Source organism: Scardinius erythrophthalmus, assembly GCF_964197995.2.
Source record: "Scardinius erythrophthalmus genome assembly, chromosome: 5".
NCBI lineage: Eukaryota > Metazoa > Chordata > Actinopteri > Cypriniformes > Leuciscidae > Scardinius > Scardinius erythrophthalmus.
In genome coordinates this window covers 5,877,706-5,898,180 of record NC_138225.1, presented here as the reverse complement: position 1 = coordinate 5,898,180, position 20,475 = coordinate 5,877,706, and the positions used below count along the sequence as shown (strand labels likewise).

The 20,475-nt window shown below is 37.3% G+C and overlaps 1 protein-coding gene across 3 annotated transcripts in view; it reads right to left on the bottom strand.

Annotated features, from left to right (window-relative positions):
• The window catches only part of unc5ca (unc-5 netrin receptor Ca), a 156,666-nt gene extending 136,526 nt beyond the window's left edge, over nucleotides 1-20,140 (bottom strand). The window contains exon 1 of one of the 3 annotated variants that reach the window (XM_081365378.1): nucleotides 19,651-20,140. In XM_081365378.1, coding sequence (XP_081221504.1) covers nucleotides 19,651-19,735 — 85 coding nt within the window. In that variant the 5' untranslated portion in view covers nucleotides 19,736-20,140. The remainder of the gene's footprint in view (nucleotides 1-19,650) is intronic. The other 2 variants (XM_081365376.1, XM_081365377.1) reach the window with 2 other exon arrangements.
• Nucleotides 20,141-20,475: the final 335 nt, after the last annotated feature.

Sequence of the window (20,475 nt, the reverse complement as noted above, 5' to 3'; positions counted from 1 at the left end):
GAGAAAACTCACTTTGGGGGGTAAAAATTTTTTTGAAAAAAGAAAAAATAATCCATATCACTAAGGGGTAACATAAAACAATAATGCAAAATACAATCTAATGGTCAATTGGCTGTGGTGTGGCAACAAGATCATTGCAGAATAGCTGACTTCTGTCTAATTCATACTTGGTACAGTGACGTTACACTTGTTTTTTGTGTCAGGACCTATTCATATGCTAAAACAATAAAATAGCATGTTACAAAAAAACTAAATCAACACCCCAAGAGCCAAATGAGCGGAAAAACAGATGTTGATGAGTAAATATATCTGTGTTACTTTGGAGTTGGCTAGATTACATCAAATTACATCAAAATCCATATTTTAACAACTTTACCATTCGAGGTTTATCCAGAATAAAGTTTTCCCCCTCCAGAACTACATGTGGTGACGCATTCTGTATATGTAGAATATCCCTCACATAAAGCCACCAAGATCAAAACATTAGGAAGAACATCACACAGTGTCTTTGTCACATTTCTGTGACAGGTTTTACAAAGAGACGGACTGACTCATCCCATGCCATAGAAATCATGATGCTGTGAGAAACTCAATGACCTCAATGACTGTCACAGATATGCAAGAAAAAACAGCTAAATAATCTCACTGCCACAGATGCTATTTATTATCATGCTATGAACATAACATAAATCAACATGAATGCAGATATTACAATTTTAAGAACTTGGCACTTTAGTTTTACCGTAACATACACTACCGTTCAAAAGGTTGCGGTCCAATTTTTTACGATTAAAAGAAATTATTATTATTTTTTGTAAGGATGCATTACATTTATCAAAAGTGGCAGTTAAGACATTTATAATTACAAACGATTTCTACTTAAAATAAATGCTGTTCTTTTGCACTTTTAGAATCCTTTATCCAGACCAAAAATAATTACAATTTACGGTTTCGACAAAAATATGAAGCAGCACAACAGTTTTCAACATTGATAATAAACAGAAATGTAGCAAATCATCATATTAGAGTGATTTCTGAAGGATCATGTGACACTGAAGACTGGAGTAATGATGCTGAAAATCCAGCTTTGATCACAGGAATAAATTACATTTAAGCATATATTCAAATAGAACATAGATATTTAAAAATGTAAAGATATTTCACAATATTACTGCATTTTTAATCAAATAAATGCAGCCTTGGTGATCTTACTTACCCCAAACTTTTGAACAGTACTGTAGATCATCACAAATCTCAAAAAACACAATCTTGATCCATCTTTATAATAACATTTCACATTTCTCCCCCTCTCACCTCACGTCAGCCGCAGGAAAACAGATTCACTTGTCTTCAGCTGAGCTGTGGCTATTCACCCGTGAATCAATTAATGAAACTACAGGGAACTAATTACCACATATTAAGACGTATAGTGTGTTACACTGAGTTCTGCTTCCCGCTGATACCAGCAATACAGTTTAAAGTTCAAAGTGCTATTTTTGTTTCCCCAGAGATCCGTTTCATGCAGCCCGCACAAATGAGATCTTTTTAAAAAGAGTTTCAAACTGTGCAAAGACAAAGTAAGAGATCTCAATGTGAACTCAAACATTCATCAAATGCTCCCAAGACCATGAGCGGCTCCACACTCATTTTACAGCTCTACACTCTTGCCGTATGACAACTATCGATTCACATTTTATATGAAATACTATGATAACACATAACTCCATTAAGTCTCTGACATCTAGTAACATTTGAGCAATAAAACGTTCCTCTTGGACTCTGCACAGTAAGTGATACTAAACAATATCTGCAGATAAAATGATTCATTACGCTCGAGCCCGATCTCTGACAGAGACGTTCACTGCAGAGAGCGTGTGCGTTAACCCAAGTTATGTGCCAAATTCTCCATTAGCCCTTTTCAAAAGTAGTCGATGACAATCTCTCATCTCTTAATTAGCATACATCTCGCTTCCCTAATTTCCCGCTGATGTCATTGGCTGCATAATTAAAGCAGTACTGCGCATTTGTGGTTGAAGAAACAGACAATGTTTCATCATTTGACGGGGTCAGAAACTTTGTTAATTAGGCATGCAGTGAAATTTGGACAGATACTGATAGCTGATCATTATCATGGCTGTAACTGAACGGATATGAAGTAGTTCCAGATCTTATGTCTTATGTCACTTGGCCAAAACACTTGGTCCATCATTAGTCACTCCGTGTTTTTTTTTTTTTTTAAACAAACAAATAGACATACTGTAAACTGTTTACTGTTCGAAATCCAGAAAATAAACACTGATCATGTCTGCTTGTGGTTCCCACAATGAATTTCCCACGTTTCTGTGCCTGTAACTCAAGAACTATTAAAGTTATCTTAAAGCGGTCGTTTGGAGTAATTTCAACCTAGGGTCCTTTGCACCATGACCTCGAGCCAAACACCCCCCAGAAGCCTTTTTCCCCTTGGTCGAACATTATTAAAGTTAGAGATTATTTACAGATATCAGCCGAATGGCTTAGTGCAGGCGCTAATGGATCCAAGGTTGTATCTCGTAAATTACCCCACTAATAATGCCCAGAATGGTACTAAACTTCTACAGTAGTACAAATAGGTTCTGTACTCATAAAACGAGGCATTGGAAAGTTTGTAAGTACATCAGGAGTTTATTTAAATAACACTTGCCTGATGGCTCCTGGCAAAAAGGCTTCTGGGGGGTGTTTGGCTCGAGGTCATGGTGCAAAGGACCCTATTACTCCGAACCATCCCTTTAATATGATTTTAGATTCTGGTTCCTAAGAAATTTTTCTTTGGGGATTTCCATTTTTAAGGCCCTATATGGTTCAATCCCAGAGATATTGGGGCCTCAATGCAGCTCTGTGTCCAAATTGTCGAATTTGACCTATTTTCAATGGTTGCAACCGGATGTGATTTTGTGTTTATCCGGTCATGACTGTTAATGCCACATATAACCAAAAAGGAACTGTAGCCCAGGGTTTAGGAATGTATAGTGAGATTCTGAATAGCCAGGATTAATTGTTAACTCCGGGTGAAGTATGAGCTGTGTGAAACATAAAATAAGATAACCCAGGATCCCATTTAACTGGGGATTAGAATTACCCAGGGTTACCTTTTCAATTGTGAGGACCACTTAAAAGTTTCAAAGTTTAAGGTATTATCGGCGATTCCACCAAATATGTCCCTTAGCAGTGGATACAACTCAATCTGACAATGCTTCACACACGTTATAACAATAACAGTAATACCTAAACAATCTAGTTCAGACGAATCTTGATTTATTGGTGTGAACACAATGTGTGGGGAAAGCAAGCACACTTTCCTAGGAGGCATGAAACTAGTTTCAAACATATAGTTACAATACTAGCTTCAGAAGCTGTTCTTACAAATATCTCTGAAACTGATTCAAAAATAGCATATTATGAACAGTTTATGTTCCACAACTTGACAATTTCAGTGTATTTTTGGCACTCAGAGATGTATCAGCTGTGTGCAAAGTGACCCACATTTGGTTTTTGACCATTGAAAATGTGTATAATTTAGCAATTTATTCTTGGAGCTATATTTGAGGTCTTAATATCTCTGGAATTAAAACCATATATGGCCTTCAAAATGAAGAAACGTTTCTTAAGAACCAAAACCAAAATTTTAAATTTTTTTTTTTTTTTACATATCTTTAATACCTCTGGAGTTACAGGCTTGCAAACTTGGGGGGGGGGGGGGACTTGAAACAATTTTTTTCCCATTTTTGAACTGTCACTGTTGGCATATAATGCAACAAAGATAGCTAAAGTCAACAGATTGAATCTCTTTTTAAAAAATAAAATAATGATGCTGCCATATTTCTAGTCATTTATACTTGAAACCTGGAGCCTTTTATACCTGGCTCCAAATCTCAGGTGAAAAATGTCAATTTGACCCCCCACTACAAAATAGCACATTATTTAATAAATATTCATCCACGACATTTAATATTTTGGCTTTCATCAATATTTATTTGTTTGTCTTTCTTCAGAAAAAAAAATTAACAAAATAAAAAATTTGAGCTTGGGAGATTTCTGAAATTTGGTTGATTTGACATGCAATTACCCTATTATCCACAGCCAACAGACATTAATAATTCTGAATTCTGAATGAATGAATGAATTCTGAATTCTGAATTCTGAATGAATGAATGAATGAATGAATGAATGAATGAATGAATGAATGAATGAATGAATGAATTCTGGATGAATGAATGAATGAATGAATGAATGAATGAATGAATGAATGAATGAATGAATGAATGAATGTTTTCCAGATTTCCAATGGATTTCAGTTTATGCTGAGATCTCCATGTGTACATAAACATCTCTTATTAGTCTCTACACCATTCAAGAACAATCACCACAAGTGAGATAACACAACAAAACTGTGAGTGCATTTAAATGATCTGTTCATAAAAAAAAACAAAATGCTTCAACGCACTCAGACACAGGGGCTTAATTCAGTCTATGCTAATTTAATTAGGAGATTGCATAAACATCTCATTTAATCCATGAAAACATGCATTTACAAATATACTGTATAAACATCTATCTATCTATCTATCTATCTATCTATCTATCTATCTATCTATCTATCTATCTATCTATCTATCTATCTATCTATCTATCTATCTATCTATCTATCTATCTATCTATCTATCTATCCATCTGTTGTTCTACCTATCTTTCTTTCTATTAATGGAAATCCTGTCACATCACAGAACTCTGGAACAGGGTCATAGATTGATTTTTGTTCAAAAAAAAGGAAAGGGAAAGAGAAAAAAAACAACAGGGATCTACAGATTTCTTTGGTTGTTTTCTGTCTCTTTTAAAAAGCTCCTTGTGCGTAGATGACATTTTAAAAAGACAAAGACATCAGTAAGAGTCAGGATGCTTTTGAGAAGTTCAAAGTCCAAACAACTCCTTTTTTCCTCACTTTCACCATCTTCAACGCCGACAACAAGCGCACCCCAAGAGAGACAGACAGAGAGAAAGACAATGTGTGCAGATCACATAAAGACAATCTCTGTTTCCCGCTGAGAATTTCTGAAACCTCAAACCAGTTCCTACACGAAGCACCTGCTGCTGTTAATGAGACGACTACCACACTGCATCTCTCCCTTACCGTGATCATTATTCCCATCATATCGGTCAGAACCAATCACACAAACAGATTTCATTCACGACCTCACCAAATATCAGGTTCAATCCAGTTCTGACACACAACATCAAATCATGCGAGGGTTTTCTCTGTGTGGCATCTGTGGACTTTGATAGTTCAGCAGGGATGAATTTTCATGCAGTCAAAGTGATAAGAGCATCTAAACCTGAATGTGAAGCAGAACTAGGAACGCACAGGAAAAGGAGATCAGATGAGCTTGACCAAAAAGCTCCAAGCAGGCCAATAATGGACTGTGTTGCCGTACATTTACATCAGCTTCATTCCCCCAAAATCACAGAGCTGTGCAAGCACAGACCTGGAGGATTGGATCACAATCCGAATGCTTTTACAGGCCCAGTGAAATCAAAATGGAAGTTTTGTGGCTTTTAGTACATGTCTATCAATATGCTAGCGTACTCTTAAAAGTTGACACCTTTTAGCAGATATATGCATTAAAAATTTACAGTCTTTCTCTTCTGGGAAACGGGTTACAATATGATCAGAATGGAATACTAACATAGTACTTAAAGAACACTGCTCAGCGCACACTATACACTGGATATGGCTGTCATGTAGGGCTGCATGATTTAGAGAAGAAAATATCTAACTGGGCTTTTTAAATAAAAATTGGATATAAAAAAAATACAATTTTGCTGTGCTTGTTTGCAGGGCTGCACAATTTGGCCAAAATGCTGTGATTATATATTAATATGGCTATAAAATACATGTAAAATGTAACAATAATAGTAATAATAAATAATAGATTTACTCTGAAACATGCAGTGCATATATTTATTTATTTAAATCGCAACCTTTTGATTTGATAATCACACTAAGCCATATCACGATCGCGCAGCCCTGGTCACATGACATCTGCAAGTTGCAACTAATTGGCATTCAGTTATCATACATGAAATTAAAACCCTAATTGTCGATTCAATATTTGGGCAAGTACATCAGGTCATTTAGTGTTCTGTGGTATAATACTCTTCTGTTTCTGACAATATGGTGAGAAAAAGTATGGCAGAAATAGTAAGAGTAGTATGCTAGTACATATGCATTTATATATACAGAAAATGTCATTTTCTTTAAATAAGTCACTTCTACTCACCTAGGCTGCATTTATTTGATCAAATATACAGTAAAAACTGTAATATTGTGAAATATTGTTCAAATAATTTATTCCTGTGGTGCAAAGCTGATTTTTCAGCATCAGTTTTAGTGTCACATGATACTTATTTTAACTTTTAAATTAGTACTTAACTTAAGTTTTTAGTTTTTATTTTAAGTTTATCTACTTTATTTCAATTAACGAAAACAATTTTTCTTTTATAAATTAAAATGTAATGTAGACAAATGCATTTTCTGTGAAGCTGCTTTGAAACGATATCTATTGTGAAAAGCTCTATACAAATAAATGTGAATTGAATTGAATTAAAATAATTGATCAAATAATTGAAAATAATTGTTTTAATTAAACTCAATCAAAATGAATTTTGCTGTTATGTCATTTAGGTCACTAGATACCGTCAAGGTGATGTACATCTTCAGCCACTTGCTTAAATATACAGTGTACCAAATTTCATATATAAGACACTTCCCGTAATTAGGCCACAGCGACACACTCTTGAAACACATGGTACAGGGACACTGTTCCCGCCTCTATGTAGCTGAGGCTGCTGTGATTGGCTGATGAAGCTGTCAAGTGCTCATGTAAAGTACAGCACCGGTCACAGATGTTAGTCCTTTAGCTGAAGAGCGTAATTTTTTATAGACCATCATTATTTGTGCACAGAAAACGTGGCACGAACAGAGTGCAGCTTCTCCCGAAGAGCGTTTTTACATTTATCATCCATGCTAAGAATAGCATCCCCAACACAGCAGAATCACAACGCTACTGCTGACTACTGCGAACGTCCATGATCAAAGGCCTGGGAAACATGCGCATCATGTAAATATGCATCTCCGTTGGCCCCATTTTTCCCTCCAGAACTCACTCTCGTCCGTACAGAAGTTGCGTTTCGCAAGGCCGACTCTCAGTGTTACTGTGACGCACACAATGCTCTTATTGTGCAAGTGAACCCGCTGCGGGAGCAAACGGGCCGTGTGTTGCTGTGTGTGACGGACCGTCTGTGCTGAGATATTTGTGTGTGTGTGTGTGTGTGTGTGTGTGTGTGAGAGAGAGAGCTCAGAGGTGATATATAACCATCATAATCGCAGTCATTACAGTCTCTGATGAGCACACTGCCTGAAGAGAGATAGAGAGACAGTTTAAATGCATTGAACATGAAATCCGCAGGCTAGGGCTGCACGATAATGGTTACACTGATATTCACTAATATTTTGCTCAAAAATTATAAATCACGATTATTAATTATGAAAATGTTCACTTTATAGTTCATCAGAATTATTGCACTTTCACTTTTCCTACGCCAATATGCATGTTTTATTTTACCTCATCTAGTTTCCTTATGTATTATATTAACATATAAATTAACACACTCTCTATGAAAATTGGTACAAAAAAGAAGCTTCTCTTGAAGGCTAAACCAGTGAAATCCCTAATATTGAAGTTATAATATTGAATCCCTAATATTTGTTTGTTTGTTTGGAGGTCCCTAACAATAGTTTTACATTCATCCAAGGTCAAAAAACACTTTTCTCATAATATCGATTGCACTAGGGCTGTACTGCCCTAGTCGATTAGTCGATTAGTTGGTCGATACGTTCTGGTTCGACCAAAATTCTGATTGGTCGATTTTCTGCCGCGTTTATTTCATCAGTTTTGCCGCGCTGAGGCGCGCTCATTTCATCAGGTGGAAAGCACTAACTGCTAATGGGGGTGTTTTCAGAGTACCCTTGTTTCACTGTAACAGTCTGTCTTCAAAACACCCCCCTTGTTTTCACCTTTTTTGGATTAGTCCAACCCAAGAGAGAGCGTCGAGCATAGAAGGTTTGATGCTGAATATTATTTATTTAATTGTGAGAGCGTTTAAAGGGGTCATATAATGGTACATGCACTTTTACAAGTTGATTGCACTGAAATGTCTGTTGGCAGTGCCTGTACACAACCATCCTATCATGATAAAAATCCATCCAGTGGTTTTGTTTTAATCTCCTTATATGTTTGACCATCTCTGAAATCAAGCCGTTCGATATTGTGACGTCATAAGATCGTACGCCCCTCCCGCTATTGTGATTGACAGCCGTGTTTCAACACAAGACCCGCCCTGAGCAAGCTGTGACAGCCGTCGTCATAGTAGTCCGCCATTGTTGATATGCTGGAGTAGAATGGCGTCTAAGCGATTGTGGTGTTCTGTTCTTAGATGTAATAAGGAACACAGCAGTCATTTGGATGTTCCTAAATCCGAGCCGTTGAAGAAGCAGTGGCTGAGTTTTGTTTTTGAAGCGATATGCCCAAAGGATTGACGCGGGGATTCCCTCACGGGGATTCCCCACGATCGTCTGTGCTTTCATGTTTGCGCGAATCATTTCACACCAGACAGCTTCACAAACGAGAAAAAACGGATCGGTACCAACGTGTTCCTGCTGAACCTCCAGAAGATGTGAGTGTAATGTTTTATTAACCTTTATATTAGTATTTATATGAATCTTTGCGAAATTTGCAAACCTTGCTGCAGGCTTCACGATGAATGCGTCTAAGGTTTACACTCAGGGTACATTACGGCATGTTTTCTATGTACGACGTTCTCAATATAATTCATAATCCCACGTTTATAACGAATAACACGTGGTTATTGTGTTAGATACAGTCAGAGAATGTCTAATACGGTGTACCCACAAAACAGAGGGGCGGGGTGAGCAAAGCTCATTATCATTTAAAGACACATGCACTGAAACGGCGTGCTGAAAACAGAGCTGTTTTTGACCAGGTAAAATTAGTGTTTTCTTACAATACTAATGAGAATTTTTAATTAAAGTATATTACAAACTTTTAATTTTGACCCTAAAGAATCATATTAGCTTGTACAAAAATGGCATTATATGACCCCTTTAATAGTCAGTCCTCTTCTAACATGTCAACAACAAAGAAATCGACAGTGTGGCAGCATTTTGTTAAAATTGATAACATGAAAAAGGTCGAATGCAAAGTTTGCAAGCAACAGTTTTCCACAGCTTGACGACAAACATGACATATCATCTAAAAGTGGTAACGTTAAGCTCACTTGTCTGCGTTAGCTTGCCCTGTCTGTTTTGAGTAGGCTATATGAACATATTAGAATTAGCATATTTCAATGTTTTAGTGTCATAACCTAACTTTTTTATTTTTTATTTGGAGCCTAATGCGCAATTGTGCTGTGCTGTTGGTGTGTTAGTTTTGAGCCTAGGATGCTTTATTTTTCAGTTATGCACTTTATTTCGTTTCTGCTCTTGATCTGGTTTGTTTAATAAATATTATTTTTTTATTAAAGTGGACGTGCCTTTTGTGTTTATTAAGAGTAAAAGCTTTAATTTAATATTAATAGTCTATTCGTGTCTCAGCTGCGACGCTGAGCTCATGTTCAGCCTCGCTCGGTGCGAGGACATGCACGGTGAAATGATAGCGTCTGACAGTTATAACTTATTATAACATATGACAAAAATAATTGTCTAAATTATGTTGCATATTCCTCAACAGTTCTTGTGATGATATCACTAGTTGACAACATAGTACTATTTTCGGAAATCATAAGCTATGATATTGCGCAGGTGCACGTGATGCAGCGCCGTCAGAGCTGACAAACTCGAGTGTCAGACTCATTTCAGTGCAAAATAATTAGGTCAAAAACGATTTAATATACTGCAAATAGCCTACTAGTTGTTTATGTTTATTTATAATTCATTTAGGCGGACAACAAGGCTACCAAGTCCTGCGCAAAGTGCGCATCTAATTAATTTAACGGGGTTTTTTTCTAACGTCATTTTTAGTCGATTTTAGTCGATTTCTAGTCGAAAATTTCAGGACTTCGGTCGACCAAGATTTTCTTTGGTTGAGTACAGCCCTAGATTGCACCATAACCTCTTTTCTCACAGTGTCTGAAACAGTTCAATAAATGATTCGGAATCGGAAACCCCTCCTTACCGAGAGCTTGCTCTGCTCTGATTGGTCAGACAGCCCAGTCTGTTGTGATTGGTCAACCGCTTGCAGCACGTGTCAGAAACCAAACGCCTATTTCCATATCCGAATTTCAGCTCTTTATACACAGTGATATGAACAGTAACACTGGCATTGGTTTTACAGTATGTCATGTCATGTCATGTACATGTCGACAAACTCTTCCAGGCCTCAGCTACAACTACAGTGTTTGAGGGCGGGAGAAGGACCGTATGCTGACATTGAATGTTTGAAGACTATAGACTGACATTATGCAAATTTGTTACAAACCTATGTTCGTGCTGGAATTTCTGACGACTCATTTCATACTGTTCAGAATCAGTTCTTTCTTTCAGGAGACATTAACTCCGTTTATCTTTTGATCTTTGAAACTTTGCAGACCTTTTACAGTCACACACAGCTATATTGCACACTACATTAAACTTAAAGGGTAACTCTCGCCAAATTACAACCTTGGCTATTTTTGTTAATCTACCCGAGTCAAACATTCGTGTAAAAGCAAAATTAGAATGGAAACGCCACTTTTAAGATTGACCGTATTTTCATTTTCGGTCAAAATGTCTTTTGAATGGGAGTGCTTGGGGCACGACTATGATAGCATCAAAATCGCTATTTTTAAAACACAACATGTTCGACACAACATGAAACTGTGCTTGAAGTATCACCAGGGGCTCTACACATAAACTTGAGCATTGACAACATAGGAAAGATGGAAAGATCTTTACTCTCCTCATGTTACGTTGCATTCGGACTCGGAGATCGACTACTTTTGACTGACAAAATTCCAGCCACCGGAAACACTTACTGATAAAGTGAGTCGTACAAAACCTTTCTTTTTAGTAAACTCTGTGTACACAAACAATGTTCTCAATGCTGGAGTTCATGTGTAGAGCCCCTGGTGATACTTCCAGCACAGTTTCATGTTGTGTCGAGCCTTCTTAGTGTTTTAAAAATAGCGATTTTGATGCTATCATAAAAGTGCCCCATTCACTCCCATTCACAAGGCAATTTGACCTAAAACGAGATTACGGTCAATCTTAAAAGTGGCTTTTCCATTCTAATTATGCTTTTAAACAAAAGTTTGCCTCGGGTAGATTAACAAAAATAGCCTAGGTTGCAATTTGGCGAGAGTTACCCTTTCATATCTAAAAAAGCATAATAGGGGCGCTTTAACTTCAACAATTACATATCATGTTAATGTTTTTCTAATAAAACAGCAACAAAAAAGAATTTGTATTTTGGCACAGAAGTTGTGTGCATTTATTCAGCAACAACAGTCGCAAAAAATATAGTCGAGATTCCCGTTCAGATATATTACAGTTCATCACTGATGTTTGCTTGCAGATTTTGTCACAGCAAACGACCGCGTGAAAGGAAACACTGGCAGTGGAGATCGCTAAACTTCGTCTAACAAGTTTGCGGGGTTTGCAGGACGGGGCTGAGAGCCATGGGAACAGACAATGGCGGGTGGCGCTAGTGCTAATGAGCATCACCTGTGTGTGTCACACCATTCCCACAGTTCTCGGCTCTGCCCTGCGTGCCACACCGGTGTTTTCAGATCATCAGCACTTTTTTCAGAGCAGAGGAAGCATGAGTGCATGGTTGCCTGTTCGGGAAGATTAAGTAATACACTGGGCAGAAAATGTATCCATTTAAAGGGTTAGTTCACCCAAAAATAAAAAATCTGTCGTTAATTACTCACCCTCATGTCGTTCCAAACCCGTAAGACTTTCGTTCATCTTCAGAACACAAATGAAGGTCCTTTTGATGAAATCTGAGAGATTTCTGTGCCTCCATTGACAGCTACGCAACTACAACTTTGATGCTTCAAAAAGAGATCGTAAAACTAATCCATATGAATTGAGCGCTTTAGTCCACATTTTCTGAAGTACAACGATCGCTTTACAGTATATGATGAAAATATTTAATTTAGGCTTTTATTCACATATAAACATTCATCAACTAACACATCGGTTGTGGTAAACAGAGGCTCAAGCATGTTCGCTTGACGTGCGAGAACCAATGAGGTTCATTCTTGTGTTACGCATCATGTTTGAGCTTCAGCAAGAACCAATGAGGTTCATTCTCGCGCGTAAAGCAGGTTCGGTTGAGCTTCTGTTTATGTTTGCTGATCATTGTTTATATGTGAAGAAAAGCCTAAATCAATGTCAGTGGAGAGAACAGAATTGGCTCCGATTTTATAAAAAATATCTTCATTTGTGTTCTGAAGATGAATGAAAATCTTACAGGTTTGGAATGACATAAAGTGGAGTAAATGATGACAGAATTTTCATTTTTGTGTGAACTATCCCTTTAAAGGAGAACTCCGGTCAATTTTAACATTGAGCTCATTTTTTTGTACATTTGGAGTGCTGTCAATACAGAGAATAACGACAAAAATCGGTGTTGCCTACACCGAGTTATTCTATTTTTAAAATTTGCACCCTGTTGACTTCAATGGGGCAAGTACTAAACCTGTTTTTAGCCTCTTAACATCCTTGATGTGTCATTACAAGTGCACAGAAAATGTGAGTGATTCCTTCAGAGTGAACACGATGAATCTGACTGCAGTAGATGTGAAAGATATGTATAAAAATGATGTTATTTAAGCCAGCGCAAATACCTGTGTTTACATCCTGTTTTCGGTCGAAGTCCATAGTAATCGATTGTCGAGTTCACACGCGTAGGTTTAGTTACCTATGATCACGCGCGTGAACTCGGCAATCGATTACTTTGGTCTTCAACCGAAAACAGGATGTAAACACAGGTATTTGCGCTGGCTTAAATAAAAGCAGGTTTAGTACTTGCCCCATTGAAGTCAACAGGGTGCAAATTTTAAAAATAGAATAACTCGGTGTAGGCAACACCGATTTTTGTCGTTGTTCTCTGTATTGACAGCACTCCAAATGTACAAAAAAATTAGCTCAATGTTAAAATTGACCAGAGTTCTCCTTTAAGGGAAAAGCTCTGATTGGGGTATAAAACTCTTGACATCTGGCAACCGCAAGCATGAAAGCATGTGACCAATGCAAGATAACTTAAACATAAAATTAAACTTTTAAGGATAAATAACCAGCTTAAATTTAAAAACCTATTTCATTTCTGTTAGCCAATTTTTTTTTTTAAGTTGAATTGACATACTTAAACTTAAAGCAAAACAGAAATATTACAAAAATAAATAAAAATGACAAAAGTGCATAACTAAACCTTGAGCACAAATTGAAATGAAAAGTGAAAAAATAAAAGCTATTAAAATATTAATGAAGAATGTAATAGTAAAAAGAATACTTACAAAGATAAATAAAATAATACTCTACAGCTGTTTGGTCAAAGAATTACACTATTTTAAGCGGTTGCTGAGGAAATGCACAAATATTAAGATTATAATCAATATTGTCAAAATATTGTCATATTTTCTCGTGAAAATAACTGATATCATGAAATAACTGTTTTAATAACATTTCCCAGCAACCCTGTGAAATCGCTCTCCTTTGACATGATATGTAACTCTTTTCATGTGGAGGTCAAAGCGGCACATGACGCTTATGTCGAGAGTCACGTTAAAACCCTGACGCGAGTCATGTGAAAGGGCCTTTAGATGTTCACAAACACACACACATTATCTCTGACTGTCTTTGTGTGCATGACAGTTGCGTTACATTCATCCAATTAAAAGAAACAAAGAAGGCAAAGAAGAGCATAAAACAAAAGACCTTGCGTGCCGCTCACTCACTCTTCTGTATTCAGCACGACTCTACAAACAGATCACACTCGCATTAAAAACATGCATTTCTTCAACAGTGAGTGCACTCATGCCCAGAGGTCAGCAGGTTAATGTCAGCAACGCTCGTCTCCTATTGGCTGAAAGCCCTCACTGCAAAGGATCATGGTACTTTTTCCCTGAAGCAATGGCACTCTCTTTATATTTCTCTTCTTAATCTCCTATAAATTACGAATGAGGATTCCCAGCTGACATTAGTGGAAACTCTAAGTATGAATATCACCAGTCGAATTTTACCACAAACTTCGGCTAGATTTAACTACAAAATGAGTGGCGATCGCCCATGCAAAACTTGCCATCACGATGGAAGAGCGTTATGGGTTGTTGCCAGTACAAATTACATGCCAAAGTTTAATACTTTAAGTCAGCAAACACCACCAATGAATGTCCACTTCAATCACAGTACACAGCCCGTCTACAGTCTCTGTAGATGTGTGTGGGCAGCTGTGCTCGGAGAAAACATTAAACCGATTCTACAGAACAGAAGAAGTCACTATTCACCACAGACAGCGAGGTTAAGAACTGCGCGTGAACTCTCGGCTCATCTCGAAGATCCTCTCTTACACGTTATTGTCACTCCTAACACAAAAACACACACATTCACGGGTCGATATGTGAAAAGTGTGAGCGCTGCGTGAAAAATGAGGCTGGCCTGCTGAACTGTACAAGACAAATCCAAGCAGCACCATTCCCGGGATCACAGCGAAATTGGGTTTTCACTGTACGTTCTGGAGACAACGTGAATGTTTTTCACTAAAGTCAGCACAGTTTGCAACCCATTTTAAATGCATATACTAAATTAAAAAGTGTGGGTCATTCAACTTTTTTAAAAAGAAATGAATACTTGCATTCGGCAAGGATTCATTAAATAGATCACAGGTGACTGTAAAGACAGTGCTAATGTTACAAAAGATTTCTATCTCAAATAAATGCTGTTCTTTTGATTCTACAAAATATTTCCACAAAATTATGAAGCAGCACAACTGTTTTTAACATTGATAATAATTCAGAAATGTTTCTTGAGCATCAAATCATCATATTAGACTGATTTCAGAATGATCATGTGACACTGAAGACTGGAGTAACAATGCTGAAAATCCAGCTTTGATCACAGGAATAAATTACATTTTACAACATAATCAAATAAAAAAAAATTTTTTTTACAAGATTTTTACTGTATTTTTTATCAAACAAATGCAGCCTTGGTGAGCATAAGAGACTTCTTTAAAATAAAAAAATTGTACCTACCCCAAAATTTTGAACAATATAAGTATAAAATTGAGGTCGGGACTTAATTTGATATATTATAAACTGACTGGATCATGAAAACAGGAACTGAACAGGAAGAGTTGAAAATGGGTTTGATGATATTAGCAAAAATGGGATGTTGTTTCACAGGCAACTTATTTATTTAATGTAATTTAAGCAATAAATCGCTGTTAAGAAAATAAATAATAGTCCATTTTGATTTTACGCTGACTTTAAGAGTGCACCTCCAGATTTTCTTTCTGAAATCACACTGCCCCGTCTCTCTCTGTCTCTCTCTCGCTCTCTCTCTCTGCCTTGCTGTTTGTTTGACACAAAACACAAACTCGACGGCAAGAGAGACGGCCTTAGCTAATGGCTTTTTAATGGGCTGCTGGTTTCTTGTGTCTCCGAGCTGATGGCCACCACTTACCCTAAGCACACAAACACACTCACACGCGGCATACAAACGGAGTCATTCCCACTTTGTCTTGTCTCCTTAAAGTGACTTAGAAACCTCTAACGACGTCCTGCTCTTCAGCAGACTGGAGTCACATATGAACTCTGATTCCATTACGGACTCATAAAACACTCTGCAAAGACCGAGACACAAGACAGATGCTCTCTAATTTCATAACTCGACATTACAGCACGCATTCACACAGATGGAAATGGGAAAATGCTTTGCATTGTTATAATATAGAGTGATGAATACCAAATTTAGGACAGAACTTCCCGTAAATCCTGGAGCAAGAGCAAAATTGCATTATCTCATACCTAAAACTATAAAACGAAAGATCACATGCAGAGGAAAAATTGATTTTAGAGGAATAATTTACTTAGAAATGATAATCATTTACTCACCCTCATGTCATTAGAAATGTATACAACTTTCTTTCTTCCATGCAAAACAAAGTATACTTGCTGTTTTCCATACATTGGAAGTGTATAGTGATTTATGCTGTCAAACTCTAAAAAGCTCCATAAAAGTCAATATAATATGATAGATTTGTGTGGGGAACAGACCAAAATTGAAGTTGTTGTTCAGTGAAATCTCATCCTCCACCACAGCTCTCACATTACATCTGTGCTTGTGCCTGTTCAAACTTGGCATATGTTAAAGATGGCACTTGACAGAGACATTGTGTGAAAGTTATAAGGGTTTGGAATGGCATGAGGGTGAATAAATGATGACAGAATATACATTTTTGACTGGCAATAAATAAAAAAAATGCTAGTCAATTATCAAAGCGGTCAAATCAGCACACCATAATACATTCAACAAACATATTTCAACAAAAACCTAGAATATATTGTAAATGATTACAATATTTAAAAGTTATTATCCGGCTGAGTGTTTCAGTGGAATCTCCCGCTGGAATCCGTAATAACAAAATTCCATGCATGCTTCATAAATAACCTATCCAGCAGGAGAAACAACAAACTAATAACTACAAAAATCACATTGCGAGTTAAAGTTGGCTACATAAATGCGTGCGAAATCGCTGTCACGTGAATAGGCCACGACAGCAACATAACGCGGCTCTAGCGCTTTCCATCAGATCAGTATCGGATAATACAATGTGAAAACTTAAGGGTTGGTTCAAACAAAAACTAAAAATATCCCATAATTTTCTCACCCTCAATCCATCCTATGTATATGACTTTCTTCATCCAGCCAAACACAACTGTAGTTGTATTAAAAATAGTGCTGGGCAAAGATTAATCACGATTAATCACATCCAAAATAAAAGTTTGTGTTTAAATAATATATGTGTGTGTAGTGTCTATAATTATTTTGTATATAATATATAAATACACACACGTACATGCATGTATATATTTAAGAAATATTTGCATGCATATACTTTAAATCATTTATATTATAGCATATATAAATATAAATATTTTATATATAAATAACACTTTTTCTTAAAGGGATAGTTCACTTAGAAAATAAATTTTGGTATGTTTTAGCTTACCTCAAGGGCATCCAAGATGTAGGTGTCTTTTTTTCCGCAGTAGTTTCAATTTGGATATTTTTAGGTCAAACCGTTCTTGTCTGTCAGTCATATAATGCAGGTCGATGGTCACTGTATCAAAACACAAGCACAGAGTCCAAATTAAAACAATTCCCCATCGTCCAAATGAAACAATTCCCCATCGTAAGTACACATTGATGGCCTAAGACACGAAACGAGCGGTTTGTGTGAGAAAATGAACAGTATTTATATCGTTTTTACCTCTTGTAACACAGCACACGTCCAAATGATCTGACGGCGCGGGCGGGTATAGATATATACATAGATGTCGCCTTGGCTACGGTTTCGTTCCAATGAACTGCAGTAGCAAAGGCGACATCTAGTGTATACATCTATACCCGCTCGCGGGCGGGTATAGATATATACACTAGATGTCGCTTGGCTACGGTTTCGTTCCAATGAACTGCAGTAGCCAAGGCGACATCTATGTATATATCTATACCCGCCCGCGCCGTCAGATCATTTGGACGTGTGCTGTGTTACAAGAGGTAAAAACGATATAAATACTGTTCATTTTCTCACACAAACCGCTCGTTTCGTGTCTTAGGCCATCAATGTGTACTTATGATGGGGAATTGTTTCATTTGGACGATGGGGAATTGTTTTAATTTGGACTCTGTGCTTGTGTTTTGATACAGTGACCATCGACCTGCATTATATGACTGACAGACAAGAACGGTTTGACCTAAAAATATCCAAATTGAAACTACTGCGGAAACAAAGACACCTACATCTTGGATGCCCTTGAAGTAAGCTAAAACATATCAAAAATAAATTTCAAAGTGAACTATCCCTTTAAAGCTATACATGCATGTGTGTGTATTTATATATACAAAATAATTATACACAGTACACACACATTATTTAAACACAAACTTTTATTTTGGATGTGATTAATCGTGATTAATCGCAAATTAATTACTAAAATATCCTGGCTCTTATAAGCTTTGTAATGGGAGTGAATAGTAACTGAGATTTTGAAGCCAAAAAAAAAAAAAAAACGCATCCATCCATCATAAAAGTAATTAATATGGCCTTCTGAATCATCGGCTTCCGGTAATAGCCATTCGCGAGTTTAGTTCCAGCGGAAGAGTGACCTCTATCCCGACACATGACGTATTGACGTACAAGAAAGGATAGAGCAAAATAAAACACCGTTCACGAATTAGAAGTTTAAAACGAGAATTTTTAAAGAGAAATGTGCTTGAGTTTGTTGCCCAGCCCTGTTTGTTTGAACCGCGAGAGGCGTCAAAGCTTACGTTATCCTACGTCATACGTCGCCGGAACTAGACGCACGTACGGCTGTACCTGAAGCCAGTGATTATAGTTTACAAAGTTATGAATTTATTAACCCCCTGGAGCCATATGCGCTTTTTTGGGCTTCAGAATCTCAGTTATTCACTCCCATTATAAAGCTTGTATAAGAGCCAGAATATTTTTTAATATAACTCTGATTGTGTCATATACACCTAGGATGGGTTGAGGGTGAGTAAATTATAGGATCATTTTCATTTTGGGGTGAACTAACCCTTTAAGTAGCCTGCTGTCAATAACTGTATATAGATTTTTTTTTTTTCAATAACAACATTTTCACCAATCCTTTTTTGTAAACGTATTTCAAATTAAGTCTGTCTTTGCTAGAGACTGCGCCCGACAACTGACAGAAAATGTCAATGAATAAAAGGCCATGAGAAATTCCCTCACGGCATTAAACTAAATGATTTAATAATAATATATCCCCCCACTATAAGGGTTTTTTCGCAGATATAGAACCATTCTGAGAACCTTTCAGTGATCCTGATCCACATCCAGTGAAAGTCATCCTTTTCTTATACTGATTTTTTTCTTATACTGTGAAGAACATTTTAATAATCTTAAGAACCCTTATCCACTCAAAAGCACCTTCAGTGAAATGCAAATGTTTATGGATGTTAAAGGTTCTTCTTGGAACCATAAATGCCAATAAAAACTTTATTTTTAAGAGTCTAGGGGCTATACTCCTGAGGAATAGCTGTGGCTTTGCGGTCTCAAATTCCAGATCAGATCTCAATTTCAAACAAAAAATGACTGTTTGCATAAAACATGCACAAAAATCAGCGACAAGAAAAGTGAGAAATAAAATAAAAGACAAATAACGTTCCGATGGTGTGAGTAAAATAAACATTGCAATAGCCTATATAATGTAAAATGAATTATGTATATATACAAAATAAATAAACTAAAAGCAACACATGAAAATCTCTCTATAATGAATTGGTTATCTTACCTTGCGCGTCAACTATTTTCAGCAGAATCCACAGAAAGAGAAGCACTAATCCCAATCCAAATCTCTGACGTCCGTTTTTCCCCATGACTTTGGAGTTTGGAAAACTCCTCGGCGCGGAATATTCGTTCCCTCTTCGGTTTGGTTCAGCCGTGACACCGGAGCTACGGTGGTGGTGCGCGGAGGACCGACGCCGTTACGCGACCCAAGTTCTGCGTGTGTTCCTCACGGGAGAGATCAGGAGAAGGTCCCGGGACTGGAGGAATGGAGCGATGCGCCGCCGCCCTCTAGCTCTCATCTACGCGCTCTCCACAGACGCGCTCACACTCCTCTGCATGAGTTGCTCATTAGTTCAGAGCGCGCACGCATTCACTGTATAATAGCGCGTTTGAGATGCTTCTCTCGCTCTGGATGTGTTCAGAGGAGCTGGAGATCGGGTTTTCGGGTTTCAGCATCCAGATGCATGCATGTGCGCTCGGCGCTCGCCGAATATGAGCAGCGTGAGTCCCGTTTCTCTGTTTAACCCGCATCCAGCTGCCCGCCTCTGCCCTCCACCGGCTACTGCGAACACTAGGACCGGATTCATCGACGGATCTTCTGCTGAAATGAATGATTTTGCGAACCTGGATGTAACCAAACTGCATTGTACATTTTTTTTTTAAATACACCTGACACTAAACAGGATTTTTATTGCTGTAGATTAATGCTGTCAGGTCGAGTCAGTCATATTAAATAATATTTTACTCAGTAATAAAACATGTTACCACATTTTAAACTTTAGATTTTAGTGTTTTCACACTTTAGAAATAAAGGTTCTTTTTTGGCTTT